This window comes from Lepisosteus oculatus, chromosome 3, assembly GCF_040954835.1.
Source record: "Lepisosteus oculatus isolate fLepOcu1 chromosome 3, fLepOcu1.hap2, whole genome shotgun sequence".
Lineage (NCBI taxonomy): Eukaryota > Metazoa > Chordata > Actinopteri > Semionotiformes > Lepisosteidae > Lepisosteus > Lepisosteus oculatus.
In genome coordinates, this window is record NC_090698.1 from 42,999,337 (window position 1) to 43,011,761 (window position 12,425).

At 38.4% G+C, this 12,425-nt stretch overlaps 1 protein-coding gene across 2 annotated transcripts in view; it reads right to left on the reverse strand.

The window, feature by feature from the left end:
* Positions 1-12,425, reverse strand: part of iqgap2 (IQ motif containing GTPase activating protein 2) — a 112,745-nt gene that overhangs the window by 2,727 nt on the left and 97,593 nt on the right. For both annotated transcript variants that reach the window (XM_069187186.1, XM_069187187.1), the window contains exons 32-36: positions 12,178-12,319; positions 2,478-2,565; positions 1,895-2,107; positions 1,069-1,229; positions 17-160 (exon numbers count right to left, since the gene is read on the reverse strand). In XM_069187186.1, the coding sequence (XP_069043287.1) occupies positions 17-160; positions 1,069-1,229; positions 1,895-2,107; positions 2,478-2,565; positions 12,178-12,319 (748 nt within the window). The remainder of the gene's footprint in view (positions 1-16; positions 161-1,068; positions 1,230-1,894; positions 2,108-2,477; positions 2,566-12,177; positions 12,320-12,425) is intronic.

Consider the following 12,425-nt stretch of genomic DNA (forward strand, 5'->3'; position numbering starts at 1 on the left):
TGTGCTCAGCACTTACTGGTTTGTCTGCAGACCTTCTATCTCTAGAACAACTCCTTTCTCATGCAGTCGGGCTGCGGAGTACTTCAAGGACGTCTGCTTAGATTTCCGACTGCCCTTCTCCTCTCCCTTCCCATCCAGCTTTATGGATCTTCTCACATTCCTGCAATCAAAACAAAGACAGAGATATCTTTCTAAGATACCAGTTGCGAGACGGATCACCATAAATAAAAGTGTATTATGACTACAATTCTGTAACAAGTGCGGAGTTCGACCTGTGCCACTTGTTCAAGCTTGCTCTTGCTGTATTTTAAAGTGCTCCTTGATGTGTACGATCAGAATCCTGCAGATTTTCTAGGTCTCTTTCAATCCTTCCTCATTTAATTCATCCCTGAGAAGGGATTAATAGATACAGTTTACAGGATCAATTTACAACTTTTCCCAGGTGACAAACTTGCTAGAATTTTAAGAGACCTGCTAAATTCTGCACCAGAGGACTGGAGTTAGGAACTCTTACACATCAGGCCACACGGTGTAAGACCTACAAGGTCCACCCACACAACCATTTACTGCTGTCCCTCCATTTTGGATAACTGAGATGTTAAGTAAATTCATGCCAAACATTTCCCTTTGTGTTTCTTACATGACAAGTACAGAATGAGTCTGTCTGATTGTCATTGTGCTGTACCTTCAAACTTAACAATTATAAGAATTGCTGGAGTGTTTGGAAGCTGTTCCTAGAGGTAGAAGTTATTTATAAAAAAAGGCAGTGTACAATACGAGTCATGTGGGGTGGACTCAAACAACTTGTCCATTAATACAATGTTGCAGTTTAGCTTTTTCAATTTTAAATGAATACTAGATTTAAACCATATACGTAGTGATTCAAACCACCACACTATGTGTGATATAATTCAGCAGGTGACAACACAATGAGTGAGAATGCTGCTGAAACAAGGCTATACAAAAGACTCTACAGCTGTCTAAATTCACAAGAATTTGTGAATTCTTGGAAAGTGGGGGAAAAAAGTGAAGAGGATTCTCTTGGGAGCAAAGAAATGGTGAGCTTACTTTCTATTGAGGTTGTCCAAGCAGGTTTTGATGTACGTGTCATAATAATTGATCTGGTCTTGATAGAAGGTCGTCTTTGAGTTGAGTGCGCTCAGTGTCTGCTGAAGCTTCACCAGCTCAGCCTTCCTGCGCTGCCGATACCGTCGCTGGTTTCTTATGTCCTGCAAACCGCAACAACAACTTCCATTTAACTCCTTAACAGATTCTATTCCAATGTACTGACATCATGGTGTCTTTAAGCCAATGCATACTTGAGGCAAGTGCAATAACCTTGCAAACATGCAAGCATTTTCTTATAAGAAATTAGAACAGATCGTAATATTTGAAGATGTCTGAACTAAATTTCTCAGTGAAAACAGGTTAAATTGTTTTTCTTAATTTGTCTCCGTAAAAGGAAGAAGTAAAGAATTTCTCCTTGTCTTGCTAGTGCCTTTTATTTTACTCAAGTGTGTTTCGACGTATTTTGTTAATTGAAAATTGTTCTTGAGTTCACTTACACTTGCATTCAATGGCCTTTTAGTGGGAAGAAAATAACACTCTTGAGTCAGACTGTAGGTCTAACATACCTCAGCCAACAAACTATTTCATACATGTAATAAATACATTATATATTACGAATGGACCTATTTAAGCAATTAAACTGCCAACTATGAATCAGTCTGTTCTCTTAATGTTTGTTGTAGCTCCTACCAACCATATAATCTCAGTTTAACAGATCATTACTAGCAATGATCCTGGAACTGATTCTTTAAATAAACAAAAATGATCCAAATCAGAATCTGGTGAGCTCTCAATTAGCTTTTAATGTCTTTTTGAGAGCAGATACCTTTGAGATGTCATTGATGATGTCTTGATACTTGTTCTCTGATGAGACCACACCAGCCTGCTCCAGTGTTCTCAGGTTCCTCAGGATTTTCCGCTTCTTCTGCTCTAATGGGAGCTGTCCATCTTCAAGGATGGACTGACTGATCTTCATTTTATCAGGGGTTTTGGCATCTTGAACAGCACGTTTCTCAATTATTTTTGCGTGTTCAGATTCCTGGAGGAACAAAGCATTTGCCAGCTTTATCGACAGTGGGAGCCCTTATGTCAAGGAAAAGTGTTTGCCATTCTTGTCTACAGCCAAAGATGGGGAACGACAAACTTGAAAATAGTCCTGAAAATGAAAAACCCAAATATTGGTTCAACCTGTAATGTTTTTTGACAATATTCTGGACGTCAGTGAAATGAATTAACGAGGAACACCAAACCACTTCTCCAAAACCATCAGAGTGCAACCCGTTTTAAAGATTCAAGCAGTATGCTTAAAAAAAATCTTTAAGATTAATAAACAAAGAATGCAGATCACTGCACTTGTAGAAGCAGCACCATTACTGAAATGCCGTGGTGGCAAAACCACAACACTTCACCTGCTGTGCAGAGGCAGGAGTCTCCAAGATCTCGATCAACGTTTCTCCCGGCTGGATTCGCACCACATCCACAATCAGCTTCTTTGTCCTGTAAAAACCAAATGCAAAAATGTATTTATTGTATAGAGAACCAAATTCAGTTTGATGGCACACATCTGTCCAATTCTGTGCCGTCTTTCACTATTAACCTGCAGACAAAAGGGTAAGTCTATGCCAGCAGGTGAGCTACAGCAGAACTGTAGCTAGGACTTGGGTAGAGGGATGAACTGCAGCCAGACAAGTGGTGCATCTGTGAAATGGACCCATTCTGATCACTCCTACAACCTCCACCACAGCCTCAATCCTATGGTCTTGATTAATCCCATAGTGCACATTAATATTTTGCACATGTCATAATTCTAATAATACAAGACGAGGTCACATGTAAATTAAAAAAAATATATGAATGCCCTCCTTACTTCCAAAAGCAATTCACTCAATGCAGAGAAAGTTCTGACTTGGTATACATTGGTATATACCAGTCACTCATTTCCATTTTTATCAGTATACACAATGTTGCTCAATATTTAATCTACAGTTGCATAGCATACTGTATATTAGGTGGGTAGCTGCGTCAGCATGCGTAGGCTGCAAAGGAACAAGTAATAGGTTTATTCCATGCTGAAAAAAAGAAGAAAGAGAACACAACGTTTCGGCCGTGGAGCCTTCTTCAGGTGTGAGAGAGACAGGGCAGTAGGCAAAGGTAAAGTAGCGGGAGAACAAAGGTTGGGGGGAGGAGGAGTGAGAGGCGGGAGCAGGGGACAGAAAGAGAGGCCAATCAAGAGGTGTGAAGTCAGAATGGGTGTAGAGAGGTGTGAAATGAAACTTCCAATGAATGGAGAAAATTTAAAAGAACAGTAATCTGTCGTTAAGGGAAGGGAGAATGTGTGATCCTAACTGCAGAATAATTTTAGTTTCGGTGGTCTTTCTGATGTATGAGTTCGGAAAACCGTCTTTGAGAACACAGACGGAGAGATTAGTGTGGTCGTGGCCGTCAGAGGTGAAATGAGAAACAATGGGCTTGGAGAGATCTTTAATCTTCACAGCCCTGACGTGTTCTCTGAAGCGGTCTCCGAGTCTCCTTCCTGTTTCTCCAATGTAGATGGCTGGGCATTTACTGCAAGAGATACAGTAAATAAGGTTGCTGGAGGTACAAGATGCTGTCTGGGTGATCCGGAATTGTCCTGAGGGGCCTTGAATGAGTGTGGTGGTGGCTGTGTACTTGCAGGTGATACAGCGAGCTCTGTTGCAAGGGAAAGTGCCTGGTGTGGATGGTTGTTGAGGGCGGTCAAGGGAGCTGTGAACAAGGAGGTTACGCAGATTAGGTGGTCGGCGATATGAGATGATAGGGCGATCAGAAAAGAGGGCCCCAATGGAGGGATCATCCTGTAGGATGGAAAAATTCTGGTTAATGGTCCTGGGGATAGGAAGTGTGTTAGGGTGGTAAGGAAGCACCAAGGGAATGCGGTTGTTACGGCGGGAGTTCCTAATCGGGTTGATGGTCCGGGGGGTGTTTTTGGCTCGGGCAAGGGCCCTGTCAATCACACTGCTGGGATATCCTCTGTTGATAAAAAATGAGTACATTTCGAGGGCTTGGTTCTCGAAGTCGATGTTGTCGCTGCATAGTCTTCGTAACCTAAGGAACTGTGAAAAAGGAAGAGAGTTTTTAGTGTGGTTGGGGTGAAATGAGCTGTACAGGAGGTAGCTGTGTGAATCCGTGGGTTTGTAATAAACTGAAGTGGAAAGTCGGGGGTAGTTGATAGACAAGTGGATGTCTAGAAACGGAAGAGTGGTGGAAGATATGTGAACTGTATATTTGAGGGACGGGTGGAAGTTGGTGAAATGGTGCAGGAAGGACCCCAGGACCATTAACCAGAATTTTTCCATCCTACAGGATGATCCCTCCATTGGGGCCCTCTTTTCTGATCGCCCTATCATCTCATATCGCCGACCACCTAATCTGCGTAACCTCCTTGTTCACAGCTCCCTTGACCGCCCTCAACAACCATCCACACCAGGCACTTTCCCTTGCAACAGAGCTCGCTGTATCACCTGCAAGTACACAGCCACCACCACACTCATTCAAGGCCCCTCAGGACAATTCCGGATCACCCAGACAGCATCTTGTACCTCCAGCAACCTTATTTACTGTATCTCTTGCAGTAAATGCCCAGCCATCTACATTGGAGAAACAGGAAGGAGACTCGGAGACCGCTTCAGAGAACACGTCAGGGCTGTGAAGATTAAAGATCTCTCCAAGCCCATTGTTTCTCATTTCACCTCTGACGGCCACGACCACACTAATCTCTCCGTCTGTGTTCTCAAAGACGGTTTTCCGAACTCATACATCAGAAAGACCACCGAAACTAAAATTATTCTGCAGTTAGGATCACACATTCTCCCTTCCCTTAACGACAGATTACTGTTCTTTTAAATTTTCTCCATTCATTGGAAGTTTCATTTCACACCTCTCTGCACCCATTCTGACTTCACACCTCTTGATTGGCCTCTCTTTCTGTCCCCTGCTCCCGCCTCTCACTCCTCCTCCCCCCAACCTTTGTTCTCCCGCTACTTTACCTTTGCCTACTGCCCTGTCTCTCTCACACCTGAAGAAGGCTCCACGGCCGAAATGTTGTGTTCTCTTTCTTCTTTTTTTCATACTGTATATTAGTTTGATGCATAGGATTCTGTGGTTTGTAAATTTAGGCATTTACTATATATTAAATAAGCTTCAATCCTCTTAGCTTAGAATGCTCCACCTTGCACAATTCTAAGCTTAAAGGAAACTTTCTTGCCCACGTGCTTAAATACTTGAAAATGTCAAAAGTCAGTTTAGCTAGTAAAGGTTATTGGTGCTTTCACCTGTTTAGGTCATACTCAACACTCTGAAACATATCCAGAAGAAAAAAGGAGAGGACAAATGTGTTCTGTCTGTGGTTAATAAATTAATTGCACATACTGTACATAACATTTTTTCATCCCAAAGAGTCTTAAAGCACTTCACTATAGAAAGGGGCCCATTTCAACCACCACTGAAGTGTAGCACCTACTTGGTTTTGCGGGGCAGTCACTGTGCTCCAGAAGATCAGTTAGAGAATTGAGCAACTGCTTCACCAATTGAATTAATGGGTTACTTTAGGTGGACCAGACGGTGCAAGCCCAGAGCAAAATGTATTCAGGACTTTGCGAAGAACACTCCTACATTTAGAAACACTGAAAATCAGGATGCTCTAGAGGGAAGAGTTCAACCTGGGGATCCACCAACACAACCAGATTGCTGTTGTCTGTGTTGCTTGAAGTTTAACTATCCCAGAACTGAGCAGGGCCAGCATTGCTTTCTAAATCTGTTTAGATTAGCCTAGAAAATGGCAATGCTACTGTCATAATGCATTTATAAGACTCTGACAAAGTACTTCCCTGGTGCAATCTCTGCTGATCTCTTCCCTTTAAAAAAACAATGTGAGGGAAAAATGTTTATGCTGTAGGCGGAATATATACAGCAAAACAATTTTAAATGTCTGATGGAGTTATAACTCTACACACTCTAAAACTGGGTCTAGTTAGATACTCCAGATTAAAAAAATGTTTAAACTAAATGACTTTAAAGAACTTTAGTCTAGCAGTACTGTATTTAATTGAATCTATATCATATAAGATGGAGATTGTATGATTTCTGAGCAATCTGTACTGTGAGTAAATAATCCAATTTACAAACTTTGGCACAAGTGACCATATTAAAAGGTTTGGTGAATTGTAATCTTACAGGGATTTATATTTGCTCTAGATATTCAAATATCTCTAGCAAATGTTGAGTATTATATTTTGTCCAGTGAGCATACATAATATTCAGTACATCACATCCATTTGTACAGTCCACACACATACTGTACATATTCTGTTCACACTAGTAAAATTTCCTAGGGGAATCTGAATATCCATCACAAATGTTACATAGTATTTTCTGCAAATGTTTACCCAAACAAGTGTATGTCACTACTATAGCTACTCAGATTGCTTTGCACTAGATATAGAAAAGGATATGTGGAGATAGTAATGTGCTCATGGAGACAGAAACATTACTGAATATATGGGATACAGCAAAATCACACTTACATCATTGGTCAGTATTGTGTATATAGCTCATGGCGTTTCTAAAGTTAGGAATAATGCAATAGATTTATGTTTAAACTACAGTTGTGCTCAGTGAGATTTTGAAATGAAGGGCTTCAATTTTCTCTGTCACACAACAGTAAATTAATTTCTACACTACAAACTAGAAATAAGAATTTAAACAATATTCCAGTGACTGAAAACTTTCCCAGAAAGAGCTGTTGCATGCATGTCAGAACAGTAATTAATTCAGCCAGGAAACATCTGACAGAGTGCATCGTATAACCTCTTATGGGAGTTCTTACTCATAGGCCGATATCTGCATAATCTTTGCTCCCATGCTCAGTGAATAACCAGAAAAATCACCTGGAAATAACACAAACAGCATACAGAGAAAAATCCCATTTTAAAGAACATTTTTAAATCTAAGTTTGATAAGTATCACTGCAAATGGACAATCTATGCTTTGGTTTCAGGATTTTGGAATCGTTATTATTTTTATTTTGTAATTTAATTTTTGAGCAGAGGGAACTAACATAAAAATTGACAAACAGAAACGCAACCAAAGAGTATCGATATTTCTATTTAAAAACTCGTCAGCGTCAGCTGTTGCTTCAAATGTATAAAGCTGAGAACAGAAGTCAGAGAACTGTACTTTAACTGTAACTGATGGATATGGAGTCCTCCTTGTTCTTTTTAATCTGTGGCGGTTAAGACCTATTCAAACAGGAAGCAAAAGAAAATTGTGCAGCATTGGATTTAGCACTTTGCCACAGCACAAACAATGTGAGAGATCAGCTCTGAGGATACATCAAGCAACACGGGTTCTCCAAATCTCTGTTAAATGCTGAATGAAAACTATCTGTCAATAAAAAAGTATTCACATCTCTACGGCTTAGCCTACTTTAAACTAAAGGTAAAATCAAAAGTGTTAGACACAGCAGCAAAACGAAGTTGAAGACTTTAATATTTGTAGGTATCTGTGCCAAACCCACGTTATTTAAAGGATACCACTTTCTGTTCTACTACATATTATATTCCTTTCCAAAAAGAAGCTATCCTGAGCACAAGGTTGTCAGGGAAGTCAATAGTTCAATAACTGAATATACTTAGGCAAATTAGAAACAAAGGGGTAAAAACAGCCAAAATGCATCTAATGCTAAATTTAATTTCTGAATATAAGACCCTGCTAATATAATTTACAAAGCTAATTTAAAATGATCTTGGTAGAAATATAAAATATTGGTATGTTAAAAACACTTGCAGAAATAAGAGGCACCAAGTACAGTATATTCAAAGCAAACACACTGAACAGGTGTGGCTCATGCGTTAATCAAATAATCCCAGCATGCTTAGGATCATGTATGTAACATTGGACAAGCTTAGCATGGTTGCAGGAGGAGACCTCAGTGACAACGAAAAAGGGGTGATTGTTGAGGAGTGTTGGACCAAGAGGGCTCATCATTGAAGTTCAAAGGATTTATATAATCAGTGAAAAGCAATAGTGGGTGAAAGTGCATACTCCAGAATTGTGATATCTATGTACACCTTTGCAGTGAATGGTAAAACAACAGGTGAGTAACTGTAGATCAAGTGACTGCAAATTACAACCTGCAGAGTAAGCAGACAGTTTCACCATGACTCCAAGAACAAATCTTGAGATTGATGTGCCTCTTTCCAAGGGTAAGAGCACCATATGCTTCTTCTGAGAAAAATAATATGTGATAACCTTGTAGTGTTTGTTTTGAAAATGTGCAATGTTGCTCGACAGTAATTGCGTTTCCTGTAAACAAGCAATATCATCTCTGCTCCTAATGAGAAACACTGAGCCTCTAAAATGATAATTGGACAATTTTCATTCCAGGTTTTAAACCATCATTTATCCCCGATTAAAAAAATTAGACCAGAAAATTTGGAAAAATTAGATATCTCACTTGGCAGCCAACGGACTATAGTGTTATGAAGCCTCCATTACACAGCACCCTTACCTGCAAGAAAGCTGCATATTCTCAATAACGAGTCATAATTTCTCACCCCAACATTCTATCTACGCACGTCTTTGCACAGCCCTCTTCTTCCCTGGTCCCTAATGCCATCAACCACCATCAAGCACTGAGTGATCACGAAGGGGCTTGTTGTGAGATTTGTTGCCTCTTTACCAACAGAAATAATATCTAACATGAACTGGTGCCATTATAAAAAACATGTACTAAGTTATTCATATCTGAAAGCTGCCATGAGATTGTCTACTGTAAAAAGTCAATGGGGTTGTTTCCTTCAACACTCTTCGCAAGCCAACTATTCTGACATTACAAGTTCGACACCAGATTCCAGACTCGCCATCTTGTACTGCAGCACATCAAGGCGGGGGTTCCATTAACTGATACAGACTTTCTGCTGGTGAATTTTGGTGTGGCTTTTATCTTGCCTGGCACTGTGCTGCTTCATGACTTCTGCTATAGCAGCAACCTCCTGCTGTAGGAAGCATGAGCTTGCAGTCTGTCAGACAAGTCTCATCTAGGCCCTCTGTTTTCTTAATGCTCTAACTCTCCAGTGTGGATAGAGGGGAAGAAATAGTGCTCTTTATTTGTGGTGGCAACACAAAATGTTAGGCAGAATTCTTTGAAGAATGATTTCAGGAAGGTATTAGTGATTTTCTTAAAGAGAGTTTTTTTCTGAAGAAACTTTCAAGAATATTGTTTTTGAACACTTAAAAACTATTTTGTTCCCAACTAAATGCAATAGTACCTTAGAAAGTTATGCGTGTTATCAGGCTCTTGGGTTTTCCTTCTGTCCTTATCAACAAAGAGCTGGTTACTTGTATGTGCTCTTTAATATGTAAATACAGTGTTTTTTTGATGAACTATCATCTCTTAGTTGATACTTTGTATGAATGAGATTTGCTCAAAAAGCAACATTCGCAAAATGGGAAATTATTTCCACCATTTCCTGCCTATTTCCTCTCCTGAAATGACCAAAATGACAAACAAAAACCATGTTTTGTTCTCTCCCCTGGGAAGCTAAGGTCAGTCAATCTGGTATTGATGGTACCTAATAATGATAGGCACTAAAATACAATGGTTGATACTTTCTTCATATATTTGTCTTGGTCTGCTCACTTGTATTTTAGTGTAAAACAAAGGTTTATTTGATGAAACATGGACATTTATTTTCAGGTATCAACATATTATCTAAATATTCATAATGGAAATAATAAGTGGTTTTAATATACAGGGCTTAAGACATGTCAACAAAGTGAACCCAGATGAGTGAACCCAGAGCTCTGGGAACACAATAATAGCATTGTGCACAAACAAAAATACTTACATTTAAAGAAACATTTAAACCAAAGGTGTTATAAACTCTGGAAAATGAATTCTAAAAATCTGAAATCCTTAATTCCTTAAGCCATTTTTAAGGCCGCAGCTAAAAAAAAAAGTTAATTAAACTGGTACATCTATAGTTTAATATATTTTGTCTTATAAAGGAATTATTTCATTTTAATGTGTATCATATATCTTGTAAGGCCAAGTTTGCACTTTGGATTGCTTATTTCTGTTGAGAGTAACTTTTTGTTAACTTAAATTTTTGGCAAGTGAGTCCTAATTCATCATGGAAAATACACGTTTTCCCAGAACTGATTCTTTCTATAAATATAAACTGTGAACAAAATGGCAAAATCACTTGTAGGAAGAGCAATACAAGTTAAATACTGTTTTAAAATGCAACACTTGCAGATTAAAAACACTCTTTATCTTTGCATATAAATACAACGTTAGGCAACATTGTACATTCTATTAGCATACAAGACGTAAAAGTGTTTTTTAAGATGTACTTCTGTTTATCAAGCTCTAGACAGACTCTGAACAACATAAAGGAAGCTAACAGTCCCTTATCAGAGGAAATACTACAATGTCACAATCGGTCATCTCTCTGACCATGCCTATGTTTACAGGGCCTTCCTTTTAAAAACGAAACATTACTCAACATTCAGCCTGCATGTACATTAATTTTCTCTTCTCTGATCTGAGTTTTGGTAAAACATTTTACATTTGTTTCCAGACACTTCATTTCTTTAACATACTAAGCTTCAATTTCTACGTCGATTGTAACTTAAAACAAACCCACACAATGAATGCACATTCATGTATGCACATTCATTTTTAAAGATCATTTAAACTGACATTACACAGGTTATTATTGTCACAAAAGTTTTTTATCTTAATATTTCCCTTGGATGCACTTGGTTGCTGGAATCTTGGTTAAAAGATTTTCTTGGATTTTACACTTTTGAAAGTAATCAGTTGGGAACTATTCTAGATATACTATATAATTTTAAACTCACATATTCCAACATTATATTTTCCTGGAAGTTCATGAGCTCCATGAGCTCAGTCAAAAATTAAACTACATTATTTTATTCAATTTTCATTAAGCAACCATCATTTGGGCCAGTTAACAGCTTGAAATAGTTAACATTAATTAAAGGGTCTGGGGATTAGTACTGTTATTAACACTGTTACAAAATAAGAACTTGTTCCTGCACATATTAGTCTTTTGTGGCAAATATATGTACAAAATATTTAAATAATATGTAAAAATGAAAAGGAGACAGGAGAGTTTTGAAAAAAAAGCACTAATCTGCCTCATCTGGTTAATTGATAAACATTCTAAAGGTCTGCTATTGGACTTACAGGATAAGATGCTGCTAATACTGCACTAAAAGTTTATTTACTTGTTTATAGTATGATTTAAGATTTCTTTTCTCAGTTTCATAATTTACCAAGTATTTTTCATTTTTCTGATTTTCCTTTTATTTGAAACTGGAAGTTTAATAATGAATGCCTTCTATACTGGGAGGTATAAGCACAATTTACTGTATGCATTCTTTTATAAACTTTTGTTCTCAGAGTCATTGGTCATTTTCACACACATACAGCAGCTCTCACTGATAAACTACCCTTACTGCCCATCACCCTCAACACTTCAACAATTAGGATTTACCCTGTTCAGGTTTTCTTAATAACTCTTACTTGCAGTAGAGAACCTTTGCCTTTATGAAACATAATCCAAAGTTAATTTGTGATGACTAATTCCTTCATAACAGAAAGAACGGCCAGATTTTTTTGATATTTTTTATGTTTCACATTTATCAGTGTGGGGAACGTTTCTTAGAAAGCCACCTTAATAATTCCAAACAGCCACAGAAACGTGTGGCCTTTATGTACATCATACATACAAACTCACTTTAACTTAATGCAGCCTGGAATTGGCAACTTCATTTATGAAAAGCATTCTATTGATTTATGTCTAGTTACTTGACAACACTATCTTGTATTTCTAGTGCCTCAAGCTGATGGATTTCACCAGATAATAACTAATGTCATCCTTTTGGACATGTTCACATTCAGTAATTCATTGAACACAGAAATATGACTGCGCTTTAGTTGTGTTTCTTGGATTACAAAACCCAATTAAAGAGGCTCTAAAAACCTCTTAAAACACCATTATAGTGGGAATTAGTCAGGGCAGTCAGAAAGCAGACACTTACTTTATCATGAGACTTTTCATATCTTTGTCGTCTCCTTCCCGTAACTCAAACTTGCTGGTGAGGGTGAGAGAGATTTCCGTTTTGGCAAGCTGACTTAGTGCATTCTCTTTGTTGGGGTCACTTGGATCTACCGCTCCCTCCCCTGAAAAAACACACCAAGAGAGCAATTGTTCTGGTTTCCTAACTTATGAGTCAAAGGAACAATACCTTACTGATGGAAGAGCACCAGAGATCAGGAAATGCCTCAA